We start from the raw sequence: 18,981 nt of genomic DNA, 5'->3' as shown, positions 1-18,981 counted from the left end.
ACTCCATCCAGCTCCCAAGGTGCTGAGGGTTCACTACTAGACCATGTGTGTTGTGGTTTTTCACTATGAGCTAAAGGGGTTTAAGAGGGTACTAGGTTTATGCTTAGCCATTTCAGAGCTACAATAGTAGTCAATGTTGCATTATGCGAGTATCATAAATTACTTCGATTTTGGTCACTTTACCAGGAAATCGGTGGGGCACAGACATCATAATTCACTGTAAAGTACCATGCTTTTGTTTTACAACATGCTACTAGTACAAAACCATTGTTCATTTTTGTACCATGGTAGCTAGCACATTTTTTTCATCACGTTTTTTTGTCAGGAAAATACCATGGTACTGGTAAGAAAAAAAAAGATAGTACATTTAAGGAAATGTGTGCCTCCCACAACGCAGGCGATGGCTGCAAATTGCAGCTGGTGAGGAGCAACTGCAGAAAATTGAAGTCGACTGCAGTCGAAACTGCGTGACTTTTGATCACATGGTTGTTGTAAAGTTCATGTAGACGAATGTCGGAAATTGTTAATCCCCACAATGCAACACAGTTTGAAAGGTTGGTCACTGCTTTAACAAACGTGCTCCACTCGAGCATCCATGGTGTTGCATTTGGTTATGAGTGTCATTTGTGCTGTTCGTGTATGCTGTCATGTTGCTGACTCTCACGTGCCCAAAGTAATTGCACTGCGGAGACAGTTATAGTGGTTTAAAGAAGGCCTGAGTAATATATTCCAAACTTCGATTAATTATTTCTCCATTAAGCTTTTGGATAAAAATTTTAAATAGCCAATATGCCCGAAAAAATACCCTTCCTCCAAAAGGACCTTTCTATGGATTAGCCTACCTTCCAGTTAAATCAAACATCATTAATCATTTTGTTCCAGTGTCACAGACATTTGAGGACCAGTGATGTTGACCTGAATGATACAAATATGACTGATACAAAACTCAACCAACGCTTGCAGAAATGTATGAAGTGAATCTGTGCAAGATATGAATGTGAATACACACGTTTTTAATCAGATATTTTCATGTCCTCCTTTATTATTGCTTTTGTCAGAAAATGCAATGTTGTAGTTATTTGAGAATAACAGGTTACATTACAATTTAGCTAATGAAATTATATAGGGAATATGAAAAAAAAGATTAAATGAACAACAAACAAGAAAACTATTAAAAGCAAAAGGTGTTAAACCAGTGTTTGTATATATATATATATATATATATACACACACAGTACACAACAAGAACTCAAATGCCAGAGTGGTAATGCTTTTGACTCCGGTCCACATATACCTGCCTGGTGACGAGGGTTCAAACTCCTTCTCTGCCCTTCTGTCTGTGCCCCTACTTTTCTTCTCCCTCACTACTTTCCCTGCTGTACTGTCTTAAAATTAATAACAATACAAAGGAACATCAGAGTTCCAAAAAAAACTTCAACTTTAATTCACGGGGTGAGTGCATAGGTGTTCAGTCAGGCGCTTTTTTTGAGCGAAAGCTAACCCACATTCTCCACACACATGTGGCTTATTTTTTCTTGTATGGGTTCGCTCGTGTTTTAACCTATGATAAGACAATCTGAAACTTTTATCACAAAAGCTACATGCAAATGGCTTCTCTCCTGTGTGAAGACGTCGGTGTGATTTCAGGTAACCTGACTGAATGAACGACTTTCCACAGTCTTGGCATTTGTATGGTCTCTCACCAGTATGGTATCTTTCATGCAGCCTTTTTTCATTGGCAGTGATGAAGGTTTTTGTGCAATAGGAGCATGGAAATGGTCTTTCTCCTGTGTGAGTGAGTTCATGTCTTTTCAATGACACTGCTTTGTAAAACTGCTTTCCACAGATTGTACAAGGGTATCTCACCCCCTCATGAACTTGTTCAATGTGTGAATTTAGCTGAAGTTTTGTTCTGTAGGACATGTCACACTGCGAACAGGAAAATGGTCTCTCCTCTGAGTGGGTCCCCATATGCACTGACAGTTCTCCAGCAGCCTTGAAGCTCTTTCCACACTGCCAGCACAGGAACGGCTTTTCTCCTGTGTGCTTCCTACTGTGTATTGTTAGAGAATTTGCTGAATTGAACTTTGCTTGACAAACAGAGCACTGGTACAGGTACTCTCCTGAATGAACCCTCTCATGGATGACAAGGTACGATAACTGAGTGAACGTTTTCTCACATTGAGAGCAGGGGTATGGTCCTGTAAATTTATGTTGATGCAGATAGTGTTCTCTCAGACGCCCCAACAGGGTAAAGGTCTTCTCACACATGGTACATTGGATTTCCTTGTGCTGCATCAGCTTGTGTCTGTCAAAGGCAATGGAGTTTGGGAGGACCCTTCCACAATCAGAGCAATAGAATGGGTTGTGAATTCGCTTGTGTGTCCTTAGGGATGATGAACCTTTGAAGTCCTTCCCACAATCATCACATTTGAAGACCACCTTTCTTTTTTCACATTGGAAGACCACCTTTATTTTTTCCTCTTTGCATGAACTTTCCTGGTGTTGCTTCAAATTACAGATGTCATCGAAACACTTTCCACATTTTTTACACCAGTGAACCAGTTGTAGTTGACTGGTAGATGTCTCTGGGGTATCAGCCTTAACAGCCAGCAGTTCACTAGACGCCTCCTCTTGGTGCTGGTCTGCCATCTGAGAGGACTCTTCTCGGTTCACCTTACAGATATATCTCTGGTGTTGATTCAAACTTTGCTTGTACTTAAAACGCTGTTCACAGTTGACACATTGATAAGGACGCTCATCTGAATGGGATCTCATATGAGTAGCTAAATGAGAAGCACAGTCCAAAATCTTCCCACACACAGTGCATGCGTGTTCTTTGGCAGTTGGCGCTGGAGTAAAAGCCTTGATAAGGGGCTCAGTGTTGTTTTCCTTGGTAGTGAGAGGGATGCTGCAACTCTCTGTGTTAACTTCCACTTGTTGATGGTCCACACTCAGACCAAAGTCTTCTAGGATGCCCTCGTGTCCAAGGATTTCCTGATGTTTCTTCAAAGAGTCTTTGTACTTAAAGCTTCTCTCACAAATAGCACAATGAAAGGGACGTGCCTTTGAGTGAGATTTCAAATGCCTTTCCATCTGTGAGGTACAAGTCAAAATCTTACCACACACACAACAGGTTTTGGAATCTACCTGAGCTCGATTATATGCAGTGGCAAGAAAATCCTTCTCTGGTTGCAGGCCACTCTTTTGTTGTGCCATGTTCTGACCAACATCCTGACACAAATCTCCCTGGGTCATTTTCTGGCACAATTCTCTCTGGTGTTTCCTAAAATCGTATGAATACTTGAATCTCTTACCACAATTAACACACCTAAATGGACGCTCTTTTGAGTGGGAGCTCATGTGCCTCACCAAGCTGGAAGTACGAGTAAAAAACCTCCCACACACAGAGCATGTGTTAGTGGCTGTGATAGTGTCCAGAGTTCCTTGATGAGATGGCTCTGGTGGAGAGGGTGTCTTGAGGAGTGATGTGATCTGAGGTTTGCTAGTTGAGGGTTGTGGGATCTCTTCCTCATTTTTATCTTCATCCAACATGTTTAGCTCCTTTTCACAAACTCGCCTCTGGTGTCTCTTCAGATTATGACCATCCGAGAATAATTTTTCACATTTGTGGCACTTAAACTTGAGATCTTCAGTGTGGGTTAGCTGATGCCTTTTCATGGCTGCGACCCGAGTGAAAGTCTTTCCACACACTTCACATGTCTTACTGAATGGGCCTCTTTTGTATGACTTCTTTGGGGAAGGGCACACCTTGGAGGATGATGGCTGTCTGTTTGCAAGCCCAGTCTTTTGAGGTGTTCTACCTTTTGAACACATTTCCTTAATCTGCAGCCTTTTGCTTCGTTTTAATTGTTGAAAATGTGATGGTCTGAGTAAATTCAAGCCAGTGACAGCTTGATTGTCAATTTCCCCAACGGCAGACTCCATGTCCATACCATAATCCTGCTCAGTAATTATGTATCTTCTAACTTCATCTGCTGGGACTAGTACATCGATTTCCTTTGTCCGATTCTCCAACAACTCTCTTGCTTCCATTCCCTCCAAATTCATCCCTTCTGATTGTGTATCTGAGTCTACATCTGGGGCAGTCACCACTCGCACATATGGAGGAAGAGACAGAGAGGAGAGGATGAAGTCACCAAAGGACGATGGAGTTCCTTTTTATGCAAAAGAGGGAGACAATGAAAAAAAAAAGTTAAACTGAATTCACTTTTTTTGCAACAGTAGTTGACTAACATACATGCAAATTATGTAAATGCCTCAAATATAAACTTTAACCGATAAAAGTATTATTTGTTCTACTTGACACAAATCATTCAAGTAATAAGGCCGAGGGTGTGTGGTACATTTAAGCAGAAGGCCGATGGGGTGTGGTATATGGCCAATATACCACGGCTAAGGGCTGTTCTTAAGCACGACGCAATGTGGAGTGCCTGTATAAAGCCCTTAGCAATGCGCATACACCCCAAAAAACAGAGGTGCCTTATTGCTAATATAAACTGGTTACCAACGTAATTAGAGCAGTAAACAAGTATTTATACATCATACCTGTGGTAAATTGTTTGATATACACATGGCTGAAATGCGGTATCAACCAATCAGTATCCAAGACCCAAACTACCCCGTTTATAATTGCAATTTTGGCACAACCAATCTATAACACTGTGTGATACTTACGGATGGAGTCCAAATGTCCAAGTTTTCTGTGGTACTGGAGCAGGGTCCTCAATTGTATGGGGTCAGGTACAAACTGTACACATTTCTCCAGGGCAGAGGGGACAGCATTTAACAAGGAGGCAGTCTTGAGAAAGAGGAACATGGTGTAAAAGCATTAACAACTACAAACTCATGTCACACTGAGTTTCTTTGTTTAAAAGTGAAACATATTACTGATTGCTATTCTTGACTTCTAATTCCCCAAGCTAATTAGATAAAGGTGTTATTCATTCTTATTACCTGTTCAAGGTCTGGTATGGGAAGTAACTTCTCAAGTCTGGAAAGGAATTCTAACATCAGCATCTGTATTGCAGTGTCATACTTGGGCCCAAATTCCACAGGGAACACGTCCTAGGAGAGAATAAATTAACCTAAAATGCCAATAAACCCTATATTTATATTGGTTTGAAACAATATAAAACTAGGCCACTAAAACATAGACCAGCAAAACGTTGATACTTTCCCACCGTATAAGAGCAAAACAAACCTGGTAAAAGGTCTCCCTTTCACTTGGGTCTTTCAGCAGAGATTCAACCAGCTCCACAAAGTTTGATTCAGATAATTCCACCTCTGCATCACCTGACTGCAACAAAACACGCACAACAATTAAATAATCACATTTTACAACTCAATGACAGAATACTTTGAGTGACATAGGTCTTTGCTCCCTCCCAGAAAGACAGTCACCTCTGCTTCCCCAGTGGATATGAGGCTTCGGATCCTGTCCAGGTGTTGCTGAATGTCTTGGTCTGCTGTCTGCTCAGTGCGACACAACTCCAGAACCATCTAAAATTACAGATGACCAGTCAGGAGTAGTGAAAAGGTCAACCACACACTTCGTAGGCATTGCTCTGTTCTCATTTGGAGATAATGATAGATAGACTAGCTAAGGGCCAACGGCAGTATTTGAGAAACCAGTGTCAGGGTCTTTATCTCAATCAATGTTTAACAGCTGGCTGTTTTAGGCTAGAGTCAACAATAGTGTTGTCAGAGACTAACCTCACATGATCTTGTTGCATGCTTCTTTTCCCACATTCTGAACCCAATCTCTTACCCTTGCTCGAAGCCCCAGAATGAGTTGGGCCCTCTGACTGCAACTCAAAAGCTCTGGCACAATCTCAGTCACCGTGGTGACAAACTCCTCCAGCATCCCATAATCTTGAACATCTCCTCGCTGAACCACTTGCCACATGGCTGCAGAGACAAGCCGCAGTGGTGGAATGAAGAGACGCAGAGAGGGAAGAAGAAGAGGGGGACCTAAAAATAGGAAAATAAATTTGTAAACAAAGCTACCCAGATGTCTGGCTAGCTAAGACGTTTTCCCACTGCACTATACAGTCACCTTGACCAGGTGTACACATTCATAGAACCTAGGTATAGTTAGAAGGGGAGGTCTAAATGCTATACTGAACAAAAATATAAAACACAACATACGATTTCACTGAGTTACAGTTCAAATAAGAAAATTAGTCGATTTAAATGAATTCATTAGGTTCTAATTTATGGATTTCACATGACTGGGCAGGGTCGCAGCCATGGGTGGGCATAGGCCCCTCAATTGGAAGCCAGGCCCAGCCAATCTGAATTTGTTTTCCCCCCACAAAAGTGCTTTATTACAGACATAAATACTTCTCAGTTTCATCAGCTGTCTGGGTGGCTGGTCTCAGACGATCCCGCAGGTGAAGAAGCCATGCAGTAGCAGAGAGAAAAGTGTATGACTAGGGTGGCTGGAGTCTTTGACAATTTTTAGGGCCTTCCTCTGACAACGCCTGGTATAGAGGTCCTGGATGGCAGGAAGCTTTGCCCACGGTGATGTACTGGGCAGTACGCACTACCCTCTGTAGTGCCTTGCGGTCGGAGGCCGAACAGTTGCCATTCCAGGCAGTGATTCAACCCATCAAGATGCTCTCGATGGTGCCGCTGTAAAACCTTTTGAGGATCTGAGGACCCATGCCAAATCTTTTCAGTCTCCTGAGGTGGGAATAGGTTTTGTCGTGCCCTCTTCACGACTGTCTTGGTGTGCTTGGACCATGTTAGTGATGTGGACGGCAAGCAACTTGAAGCTCCTAACCTGCTCCACAACAACCCTGTCGCTGAGAATGGGGGCGTGCTCGGTCCTCTTCCTGTAGTCCACGATCATCTCCTTTGTCTTGATCATGTTGAGGGAGAGATTGTTGTACTTGCGCCACACGGTCAGATCTCTGACCTCCTCCCCATAGGCTGTCTTATCGTTGTCGGTGATCAGGCCTACCACTGTTGTGTCATCAGCAATCTTAATGACGGCGTTGGGAGTCATGCCTAGCCGTGCAGTCATGAGTGAACAGGGAGTACAGGAGGGGACTGAGCACGCACCCCTGAGGGGCCCCAGTGTTGAGGATCAGTGTGGCGGATGTGTTGTTGCCTACCCTTATCACCTGGGGGCGGCCCGTCAGGAAGTCTAGGATCCTGTTGCAGAGGGAGGTGTTTAGTCCCAGGGTCCTTAGTTTAGTGATGAACTTGGAAGGCACTACGGTGGTGAACGCTGAGCTGTAGTCAATGAATAGCACTCTCACATAGGTGTTCCTTTTGTCTAGGTGTGAAAGGGCAGCGTGGAGTGCAATGAATATTGCATCATCTGTGGATCTATTGGTGCGGTATGCAAATTGGAGTGGGTCTATGGTTTCTTGGATTATGGTTTTGAATTGAGCCATGACCAGCCGTTCAAAGCATTTCATGGCTACAGACATGAGGGCTACGGGTCAGTCGTCATTTAGGCAGGTTACCTTAGTGTTCTTGGGCACAGGGACTATGGTGGTCTGCTTCAAACATGTTGGTATTACAGACTCAGACAGGGAGAGGTTGAAAATGTCAGTGAAGACACTTGCCAGTTGGTCAGCACATGCTCGGAGTACACATCCTGGTAATCCGTCTGGCCCTGCGGCCTTGTGAATGTTGACCTGTTTAAAGGTCTTACATCGGCTGCGGAGAGCGTGATCACAGTCATCCGGAACAGCTGATGCTCTCATGCATGTTTCAGTGTTACTTGCCTCGAAGCGACCATAGAAATGATTTAGCTCATCTGGTAGGCTTGTGTCACTGGGCTGCTCTCGGCTGTGCTTCCCTTTGTAGTCTGTAATAGTTTGCAAGCCCTGCCACATCCGACGATCATCGGAGCCGGTGAGGTACGATTCGATCTTAGTCCTGTATTGACCCTTTGCCTGTTTGATGGTTCGTCGGAGGGCATAGCGGGATTTCTCATAAGCTTCCGGGTTAGAGTCTCGCTCCTTGAAAGAGGCAGCGCTACCCTTTAGCTCAGTGCCGTATGTTGCCTGTAATCCATGGCTTCTGGTTGGGGTATGTACGTACAGTCACTCTGGGTACGACGTCCTCGATTCACTTATTGATAAAGCCAGTGACAGATGTGGTTTACTCCTCAATGCCATCGGAAGAATACCAGAACATATTCCAGTCTGTGCTAGCAAAACAGTCCTGTAGCTTAGCATCTGACCACTTTTTTTTTTCTTTTATAGACAGTCACTGGTGCTTCCTGTTTACATTTTTGCTTGCAATCAGGAAGATAGAATTATGGTCAGATTTGCCAAATGGAGGACAAGGGAGGTTTGTACACATCTCTGTGTGTGGAGTAAAGGTGGTCTATATCTTTTTCCCCTCTAGTGCTGATAGAAATGAGGTAAAACTGATTTAAGTATCCCTGCATTAAAGCCCCTGGCCAATAGGAGTGCCGCCTCTGGATGAGCATTTTCCTGTTTGCTTATGCCGGTATACAGCTCATTGAGTGTGCTTTTAGTGCCAGCATCTGTCTGTGGTAGTACGTAGACAGCTATGAAAAATACAGATGAAAACTCTCTAGATAGATAGTGTGGTCTACAGCTTATCATGAGATATTCTACCTCAGGTGAGCAGGTTAGATATCGTGCACCAGCTGTTGTTTACATATATGCATAGGCCCCCACCCCGTGTCTTACCAGAGGCTGCAGTTCTAACCTGCCGATAGAGTGTATAACCCGCCAGCTGTATGTTCTTAATGTCGTCATTCAGCCACGACTCGGTGAAACATAAGATATTACAGTTATTAATGTCTCTTTGGTAGTATATACACGTGCTTTCAGTTCGTTCCATTTATTTTCCAGCAATTGAATGTTAGCTAGCAGGACGGAAGGCAACGGCTGATTAGCCACTTGTCGCCTGATCCTCACAAGGCACCCTGATCTTTTTCCGCAAAAATCTCGGTTTCCTTCTCCAGCGAATGATGGAGATCTGGGTCTGGTCAGGTGTCTGTAGTATATCCCTCTCGCCTGACTCATTTTAGAAGAACTCTTAGTCTAATCTGAGGTAAATCGCAGTTCTGATGTCCAGCTCTTTTCGGTCATGAGAGACAGTAGCAGCAACATTATGTACAAAACAAGTTATGAAGAACGCGAAAAATAAAATGGTTGGTTAAGACCCAATAACACGGCAGCCATCCCTTCCGGCGCCATCATCGGGTGTCGTTGGAGGCGGCTTATGGTAGAGATATGAACATTCAATTGTCTGGCAACAGCTCTGGTGGACATTCCTGGAGTCAGCATGTCAATTGCACACTCCCTCTTAACTTGAGACATCTGTGGCATTGTGTTGTGTGACAAAACTGAACTTTTAGAATGGCCTTTTATTGTCCCCAGCACAAGGTGCACCTGTGTAATGATCGTGCTGTTTAATCAGCTTCTTGATATGCCCCACCTGTCATGGGGACAGATTATCTTGGCAAATTAGAAATGCTCATTAACAGGGATGCTAACAAATATGTGCACAACATTTGAGAGAAGTAAGCTTTTTGTGCATATAGGACATTTCTGGGATCTTTTATTTCAGCTCATGAAACATGGGACCAACACTAACGTTACATGTTGCGTTTAAAGTTTTGTTCAGTATAAAAGGGACCATTGGGACGTCCAACTCTGACGTCACCCCATTTAAGTTAAAATGTAATAAAGTAAGGGTAAGGACGTCCCAAGGAGCCCAATCTCAGCATCTACATACAGTGCGGGGCTAAAGAAATTGATATGAGCCGCAACCCTGATTGAATACTTAACAGATTCAAAGTTAAATTGAACATAAAACAGAGCTGCTTCAAATACATGTTTAAAATATTTACTAAAATGTAGCAGATTTCAAATAACAGACAATGAAACCTATGGTGATGCCCCAAACGTTCGAACTGCATGCACAAGCCAACAACGCGCACCCGATTAGTTTCGAATATGTTTAAAAAGACAGATTATTTATTTGGGGTAAAAACAATGCATTCTTGTCAAGGTAACGTTAGGTCTCTATGTTGTCCTACAATGCAAAGCGTGCTGAATAACTACATATATCCAATCACTTATTATTAAAACAGGCAATCCCTTACAAAACATAACCGTGGATGATTCTGAAATACTAGTCCTCACATTCCTAGCATGCTAAAAGAACAACAAATGCAAATTTAGCAAGGATACGCCATGTTGAACATCAAGCACACCAAACCTAGTTAACAAAATCCACAATACCATTTTCGTCAGGATTCTCGTCCATCTCGTCCTCATACCATATTCACCCAAGAAACATGAAATGTTGCTAAGTGCGACAGCTATAATTTCTACGTTTAAAGGCTTGCAAGTTTTAAACCTTATCTTCAGTAGCAGTGTGACAGAGAATTTAGTCCGTTCAATTTCCGGTTGCGTTTACCGCCCACAAATTTCTGAATAACAAATACCCGTGAAGTTGTACATTATAAGAAAGACATATTTGCCAGCAAATTCAGTTACTGACTTGGTTTGCCATATTGGAACGCTTACTATAGGTTAGCCATACCCTTTGATAATTATTACAATTAAGAAAACCCACCGGGAAGTGCGTAAATATCATGAAACTGTCAAAAAAAAATGTCAATAGCCTTTGCCGACCTTTCCAGGGATTAGCCTACCTTGCAGTAAAATCAAACGTAATTAATCATTTTGTTCCAGTTTAACCGGTAATGATCCTGAAGGATCCTAATAAAACAGATATTTTTGCATGCATTGGTTGACTTCTCTATGAAGTGTATATTTTCCAAAAGTTACAAATGTGAATACACATGGATATTTTCATGTCCTCCTTTATTATTGCCATGATCATAAAATGCAATGTTGTGGTTATTTGAGAACAGTTTACATGTTTCATCCTTTACTGTACATACTACAAATTAGCTATTGAAATTATCGATGGAATGATGAAACAAAGCTGAAAATTAGAATATTCATTCAAACCTGAGGTGTTAAACCTGTGTTTTTATTTATAGTACACAACAAGAACTCAAATGCCAGAGTCTAACAGAGTGGTAATGCTTGGTGACGAGGGTTCAAGCCCCTTCTCTACCCTTCTTTCTGTCTGTCTCCCTCACTACTTTCCCCACTGTACTGTCATAAAATGAATAACAATACAAAGAAACATTAGAGTTAAAAGAAAGTACATTTTAATTCAAGGAGTGAGTGCATTGGTGTTCAGTCAAGCGCTTTCTTTGAGCGAAAGCTAACCCACATTCCGCACACACATGTGGCTTCTGTTTTCCTGTATGGGTTTGCTCGTGTCTTTGCCTATGGTAATTCAATCTGAAACGTTTGTCACAAACGCTGCATGCAAATGGCTTCTCTCCTGTGTGAAGTCGTTGGTGTGCTTTCAGAAAGCATAACTGTACGAAGGACTTTCCACAGTCTTGGCATTTGTATGGTCTCTCACCAGTATGGTATCTTTCATGCAATCTCCTTTCATTGGCAGTGATGAAGGTTTTTGTGCAATAGGAGCATGGCCATGGTCTTTCTCCTGTGTGAGTGAGTTCATGTCTTATCAATGACACTGCTTTCAAAAACTGCTTTCCACAGACTGCACAGGTATATCTCACCCCCTCATGAACTTGTTCAATGTGTGTATTCAGCTGAATCTTTGTCCGATAAGTCATGTCACACTGCGAACAAGAAAAGGGTCTCTCCTCTGAGTGAGTCCCCATATGCATTGACAGGTTTCCACGATCCTTGTAACTCTTTCCACACTGCCAGCACAGGAACGGCTTTTCTCCTGTGTGCTTCCTACTGTGTATTGTTAGAGAATTTGCTTTATTGAACTTTGCTTGACAAACAGAGCACTGGTAAGGGTACTCTCCTGAGTGAACTCTCTCATGCTCAACAAGGTATCTTAACTGGGTAAAAGTTTTCTCACATTGAGAGCAGGCGTATGGTCCTGTGAATTTATGTTGATGCAGGTAGTGATCTCTCAGACGCCCCAACAGGGTAAAGGTCTTCTCACACATGGTACACTGGATTTCCTTGTGCTGCATCAGCTTGTGTCTGTCAAAGGCAATGGAGTTTGGGAGGACCCTTCCACAATCAGAGCAATAGAATGGGTTGTGAATTCGCTTGTGTGTCCTTAGGGATGATGAACCTTTGAAGTCCTTCCCACAATCATCACATTTGAAGACTACCTTTCTTTTTTCACATTGGAAGACCACCTTTATTTTTTCCTCTTTGCATGAACTTTCCTGGTGTTGCTTCAAATTACAGATGTCATCGAAACACTTTCCACATTTTTTACACCAGTGAACCAGTTGTAGTTGACTGGTAGATGTCTCTGGGGTATCAGCCTTAACAGCCAGCAGTTCACTAGACGCCTCCTCTTGGTGCTGGTCTGCCATCTGAGAGGACTCTTCTCGGTTCACCTTACAGATATATCTCTGGTGTTGATTCAGATTGTGCATGTACTTAAAGCGCTGTTCACAGTTGCCACATTGATAAGGACGCTCATCTGAATGGGATCTCATATGAATAGCCATAACTGAAGCACGGTTAAAAATCTTCCCACACACAGTGCATGGTTTGGGTTCTTTGAGAGTCGGCACTGAGGTAGCAGCCGTGATAAGGGGCTCAGTGTCGATTTCCTTGGTAGTGAGAGGGCTGATGCAACTCTCTGTGTTAACTTCCACTTGTTGCTGGTCCACATTCTGACCCAAGTCTTCTAGGATGCCCTCGTGTCCAAGGATTTCCTGATGTTTCTTCAAGGTATCTTTGTACTTAAAACTTCTCTCACAAACAGCACAATTAAAGGGACGTGCCTTTGAGTGAGATTTCAAGTGCCTTTCCATCTGTGAGGTACAAGTCAAAATCTTACCACAGACATAACAGGTTTTGGAATCTACCTGGGTTCGATTCTCTGCAGTGGCTAGAAAATCCTTCTCTGGTTGCAGGCCACTCTTTTGTTGTGCCATGTTCTGACCAACATCCTGACACAAATCTCCCTGGGTCACTTTCTGACACAATTCTCTCTGGTGTTTTTTCAAATCGTACGAATACTTGAATCTCTTATCACAATTGACACACCCAAATGGACGCTCTTTTGAGTGGGAGCTCATGTGCCTTACCAAGCTTGAAGTACGAGCAAAATACCTCCCACATACAGAGCATGTGTTAGAGGATGTGATAGTGTCCAGAGTTCCTTGATGAGATGGCTCTGGTGGAGAGGGAGTCTTGAGGAGTGATGTGATCTGAGGTTTGCTAGTTGAGGGTTGTGGGATCTCTTCCTCATTTTTATCTTCATCCAACATGTTTAGCTCCTTTTCACAAACTCGCCTCTGGTGTCTCTTCAGATTATGACCATCCCTGAAGCTTTTTTCACACATGAGGCACTTAAACTTGAGATCTCCAGTATGGGTTAGCTGATGCCTTTTCATGGCTGTGACTCGAGTGAAAGTCTTTCCACACACTTCACATGTCTTACTGAATGGGCCTCTTTTGCATGACTTCTTTGGGGAGGGCCGACCCTTGGAGGATGATGGCTGTTTGATTGCACGCCCGGAAGAATCAGTCTTTCGTGGTTTTCGTCCTTTGGGGGAGACACGCACCTTGGATGATGGCTGTTTGATTGCACGCCCGGAGGAATCAGTCTTTCGAGGTTTCCGTCGTTTTGAAAACATTTTCTTAATCTGCAGCCTTTTGCTTCGTTTTAATTGTTGAAAATGTGATGGTCCGAGTAAATTCAAGCCAGTGACAGCTTGATTGTCAATTTCCCCAACAGCAGACTCCATGTCCATAACGTAATCCTGCTCAGTAATTATGTATCTCTTAACTTCATCTGCTGGGACTAGTACATCAATTTCCTTTGTCCGATTCTCCAACAACTCTCTTGCTTCCATTCCCTCCAAATTCATCCCTTCTGATTGTGTATCTGAGTCTACATCTGGGGCAGTCACCACTCGCACATATGGTGGAAGAGACAGAGAGGAGAGGATGAAGTCACCAAAGGACGATGGAGTTCCTTTTTATGCAAAAGATGGAGACAATGAAAAAAATGAAGGTTAAATTGAACAGCATATATGATAATTATATCAATCCCTCAAATATAAACTGTTACCAGACAAACATAACCAATAATATATTTCCTATACATAATTACTCTACCTGACACTCATCATTTGCCATTTTTGCAGAACCAGTCCAAGCCATGGATTCTCTATAAATCTGTATGATACTTACGGATGGAGTCCAAATGTCCACGTTTTCTGTGGTACTGGAGCAGGGTCCTCAATTGTTTGGGGTCAGGTACAAATTGTACACATTTCTCCAGGGCAGAGGGGACAGCATTTAACAAGGAGGCAGTCTTGAGAGAGAGGAGCATGGTTTAAAAGCATTAACAACTGCATACTCATGTCTGACTCACAGTCTATTAAACATGAAAATATTATTGATTCTTGCTTGGTATTCTTGATTTCTAATTTCCCAAACTAATTAGATAAAGGTGTTATTCATTCTTATTACCTGTTCAAGGTCTGGTATGGGAAGTAACTTCTCAAGTCTGGAAAGGAATTCTAACATCAGCATCTGTATTGCAGTGTCATACTTGGGCCCAAATTCCACAGGGAACACGTCCTAGGAGAGAATAAATTAATGAAATAATTAATGTCCATAATTAGGCTAAAATGTGTACTGATATTACCTTTGGTCTTAGAGCATCATACAGCCACTTCAAAATCCTAAAGCAGAAAGTTTAAGCCTTTTGTTTGATCTATAAAGAAATCATAACTAAACCACAAACACCAGGAGGTGGAGATACAGTATGTGTGAATGAGAAGGACTCAAACATATAAATATTGTACTTTAACATATTGGAGATGCAGTCTTGTACATGGATGTAACATTCAGAATATAAAAACTCAGCCCCTCAGAGTTCTAACTAGCCTGGGTGCCAGTCTGTTTCTGCTTTCTTGCCAACTCCTTATGGAATTGTGAGGCCAAACATTGACAATGGAGTAGGCAAAATCACCATCAGATCTGCTACCAGGCTAGGTTCTAACTGTAGCGAAGACTAAATGGAGTGAAGACTACAATTGAAGTCGGAAGTTTACATACACCTTAGCCAAATACATTTAAACTCAGTTTTTCACAATTCCTGACATTTAATCATAGTAAAAATTCCCTGTCTTAGGTCAGTTAGGATCATCACTTTATTTGAAGAATGTGAAATGCCAGAATAATAGTAGAGATAATTATTTATTTCAGCTTTTATTTCTTTCATCACATTCCCAGTGGGTCAGAAGTTTACATACACTCAATTAGTATTTGGTAGCATTGCCTTTAAATTGTTCAACTTGGGTCAAACATTTTGGGTAGCCTTCCACAAGCTTCCCACAATAAGTTGGCCCATTCCTCCTGACAGCTGGTGTAACTAAGTCAGGTTTGTAGGCCTCCTTGCTCGCACACGCTTTTTCAGTTCTGCCCACACATTTTCTATAGGATTGAGGTCAGGGCTTTGTGATAGCCACTCCAATACCTTGACTTTGTTGTCCTTAAGCCATTTTGCCACAACTTTGAAAGTTTGCTTGGGGTCATTGTACATTTGGAAGACCCATTTGTGACCAAGCTTTAACTTCCTGACTGAAATCTTGAGATGTTGCTTCAATATATCCAGATAATTGTCCTTCCTCATGATGCCATCTATTTTGTGAAGTGCACCAGTCCCTCCTGCAGCAAAGCACCCCTACAACATGATGCTGCCACCCCCGTGCTTCACGGTTAGGATGGTGTTCTTCGGCTTGCAATTATCCCCCTTTTTCCTTCAAACATAACGATGTTCATTATGGCCAAACAGTTCTATTTTTGTTCCATCAGACCAGAGGACATTTCTGGCTTTTTTTCTGGCGGTTTAGGAGCAGTGGCTTCTTCCTTGCTGAGCAGCCTTTCAGGTTATGTCGATATAGGACTCATTTTACTGTGGATATAGATACTTTTGTACCTGTTTCCTCCAGCATCTTCACAAGGTCCTTTGCTGTTGTTCTAGGATTGATTTGCACTTTTCACACCAAAGTATGTTCATCTCTAGGAGACAGAACGCGTCTCCTTCCTGAGCGGTATGACGGCTGCGTGGTCTCATGGTGTTTATACTTGCATACTATTGTTTGTACAGATGAACATGGTACCTTCAGGCGTTTGGAAATTGCTCCCAAGGATGAACCTGATTTCTCCCAAGGATGAACCAAGGATGAACCTGAGGTCTTGGCTGATTTCTTTTGATTTTTCCATGATGTCAAGCAAAGAGGCACTGAGTTTGAAGGTAGGCCTTGAATATATCCACAGGTACACCTCCAATTGACTCAAATGATGTCAATTAGCCTAACAGAAGCTTCTAAAGCCATGACATAATTTTCTGGAATTTTCCACGCTGTTTAAAGGCACAGTCAACTTAGTGTATGTAAACTTCTGACCCACTGGAATTGTGATACAGTGAATTATAAGTGAAATAATCTTTCTGTAAACAATTGTTGGAAATATTAGTTGTGTCATGCACAAAGTAGATGTCCTAACCGACTTGCCAAAACTATAGTTTGTTAACTAGAAATGTGTGGAGTGGTTGAAAAACAACTTTTAATGATTCCAACGCAAGTGTTTGTCAACTTCCGACTTCAACTGTAAATGGAGAAACGAACCTGGTAGAAGTTCTCCCTTTCACTTGGGTCTTTCAGCAGAGATTCAACCAGCTCCACAAACTTTGATTCAGATAATTCCACCTCTGCATCACCTGACTGCAACAAAACACGCACAACTATTACATCATTGAAGCTTACAACTCAATCACACAATACTGTATGTCTGGTTGGGCTTATTGGTTTGGTATCGCCTGGTGACACGGGTGGGTGGAGTTAGCACATTATAGATCATTTTTCATTGGTCCTAAAGCTGACTCTCCAGCCAACCGGGTGCACATCAGGTTAAATCCATTTGAATTCAATTACTTTTTGACAGCATCTGTTTTGATTTAAATAAAAAATTCCATACATATTTACCTATGGAAGAAGTGGTCAGAAAGTTACTTTTTGTATCTGAATGCCAAAACATTCAGGAGGTAAAGTTGACCCATTTTGCATACCCCACCATACCATGAGACATCCATGTCTTCATTACTGGAAAAGATAAACGGTTGGGTTTGATGTAATTTAAAAGCTTACAAGAAGGGTTGTCATTTTTTTAAATAATTTCTTTTAAAAAATAAATATATATATATAAACAAATAATCTCAGATTTGTTTCATATTCCCATATGTTGTAGCTTAAACCTTTACATTTTTTATTTAACTTGGCAAGTCAGTTAAGAACAAATTCTTATTTACAATGACGGCTTAGTGGGTTAACTGCCTTGTTCAGGAATGACAGATTCGACCTAGCAACCTTTCGGTTACTGGCCCAACGCTCTAACCACTAGGCTACCTGCCGTCACTACATCATCTGAGGTTTTTGTGTTGAGCCTGCCATCGGTTGAGACACAACATGCTCTTGAATACAGGGTGGGTGTCATTTCAATCATAGAAATAGAATGTATAGAATGTACAAATCTCCCCAGACCACTGCAAGTTAGCTGGTACACCATTATTTTAATTGAATGGAAATGTTTTCTAATTTTCTACCACAAAGATGACCGCAGGTCCACCCACCGTCAAATGTCAACTTAAAATGGTCATGTCTATTATCCATATTTCTATGATTTCAATAGGTTTCCTATGGAGGATTGATAGTATCATTTAAAACAACATATTTCATTCTAGTCAACATTCTCTAATGTGTGGACCTACAACAATTTTTGTGGTACCATTTAAAAGTAGACATTTCAATTTGATTCCCATTTTAGCACATTTATCAGCCACAACATGACAACCTGTATTTAAGAGTACGTTGTGTCTCAACCCATTGCGGGTTCAACACAAAAACTTCAGTTGATGTAAAATAGGGTCTGAGATACAACATATGCAAATATGAAAAGAATCTGAGTTTAAGTGTTTTTAGATAATTTACATTTATTAAGGTTAAAAAATGACAAAGAGTATTAAAAAACATTTTTTTTAAGAAACTATAAAATAGTTTGAAAACACTGTTTGCACGTTTTTCAATGATATCAATCTCAACTGGTTATCTTTTTTAGTGATGAAGACATGATGTCATGGTATGGTCGGGTATACCTTTATCTCTTGAATGTTTTGGCATTCAGGTACAAAAAGTCACTTTCTGAGCACTTCTACAATGGACAAATATGTATGGAAGGTTTTGTTCAATTTAAAAGGGGTGATGTCTAAAAGTGATTGAATTCAAATGGATGTACCCATCAGTGAACATCAGTTAGTGTGCCCACTGACATAGGCATGTATTCTTCACCTCCAATCCCTCTTTGAAAGATACTTACCTCTGCTTCCTCAGTGGATGTGAGGGATCGGATCCTGTCCAGGTGTTTTTGAATTTTTGTGAGGTCCAATGTCTGCTCAGTGCGACACAACTCCAGAACCAACTGAAATGACAAATGGCCAGTCAATAGTCGGTCAAAGGTCAACCCCACACTTCCTAGGCACTGCTCTGTTCTCATTGGGACACATTTTGAGAAAATGAAAGATAGCCTAGATAAGGCCCAATGTCAGTATTCAATTGAGTTAATCAACGTCAGGGTCTTCATCTCAGTCAATTACCATTACCAGACCGTTGTCTCAGGCCAGAGTCAACCGTCTACACTATCTGGTCAGAGCTAAAGGCTAGGGTAGCCCCAGGGTGCATTGTGGTGTTACTATGATAACTAGAAATATCTGCATCTAAAGGTGGATGAAACATGCTCTTGTAGACTGCTCAGTGATCTAAAGGATGCAAAATAACTGCCTTCTGATTATAGATAGGCATATAACTTCATACTGTACACGGAAGAAGTTCTGCTTAGACCTCAAATAGATAGC

At 41.8% G+C, this 18,981-nt stretch overlaps 1 protein-coding gene across 4 annotated transcripts in view; it reads right to left on the bottom strand.

The window, feature by feature from the left end:
* Nucleotides 1-992: 992 nt before the first annotated feature.
* Nucleotides 993-18,981, bottom strand: part of LOC139533722 (zinc finger protein 709-like) — a 19,220-nt gene continuing 1,231 nt past the window's right edge. Inside the window, exons 1-10 of one of the 4 annotated variants that reach the window (XM_071332033.1) lie at nucleotides 18,447-18,638; nucleotides 16,703-16,798; nucleotides 14,538-14,648; nucleotides 14,256-14,379; nucleotides 5,792-5,994; nucleotides 5,425-5,523; nucleotides 5,225-5,320; nucleotides 4,978-5,088; nucleotides 4,699-4,822; nucleotides 993-4,178 (exon numbers count right to left, since the gene is read on the bottom strand). In XM_071332033.1, coding sequence (XP_071188134.1) covers nucleotides 1,441-4,178; nucleotides 4,699-4,822; nucleotides 4,978-5,088; nucleotides 5,225-5,320; nucleotides 5,425-5,523; nucleotides 5,792-5,994; nucleotides 14,256-14,379; nucleotides 14,538-14,648; nucleotides 16,703-16,798; nucleotides 18,447-18,623 — 3,879 coding nt within the window. In that variant the 5' untranslated portion in view covers nucleotides 18,624-18,638 and the 3' untranslated portion in view covers nucleotides 993-1,440. Of the gene's footprint in view, nucleotides 4,179-4,698; nucleotides 4,823-4,977; nucleotides 5,089-5,224; nucleotides 5,321-5,424; nucleotides 5,524-5,791; nucleotides 5,995-10,265; nucleotides 10,420-11,004; nucleotides 14,038-14,255; nucleotides 14,380-14,537; nucleotides 14,649-16,702; nucleotides 16,799-18,446; nucleotides 18,639-18,981 lie in introns of those variants that run through there. The other 3 variants (XM_071332035.1, XM_071332034.1, XM_071332036.1) reach the window with 3 other exon arrangements.

The sequence above is a fragment of the Salvelinus alpinus genome, chromosome 11 (assembly GCF_045679555.1).
Source record: "Salvelinus alpinus chromosome 11, SLU_Salpinus.1, whole genome shotgun sequence".
Taxonomy (NCBI): Eukaryota; Metazoa; Chordata; class Actinopteri; order Salmoniformes; family Salmonidae; genus Salvelinus; species Salvelinus alpinus.
The sequence above is the reverse complement of the archived record's forward strand: the minus strand, read 5'-3'. Positions and strand labels throughout refer to the sequence as shown.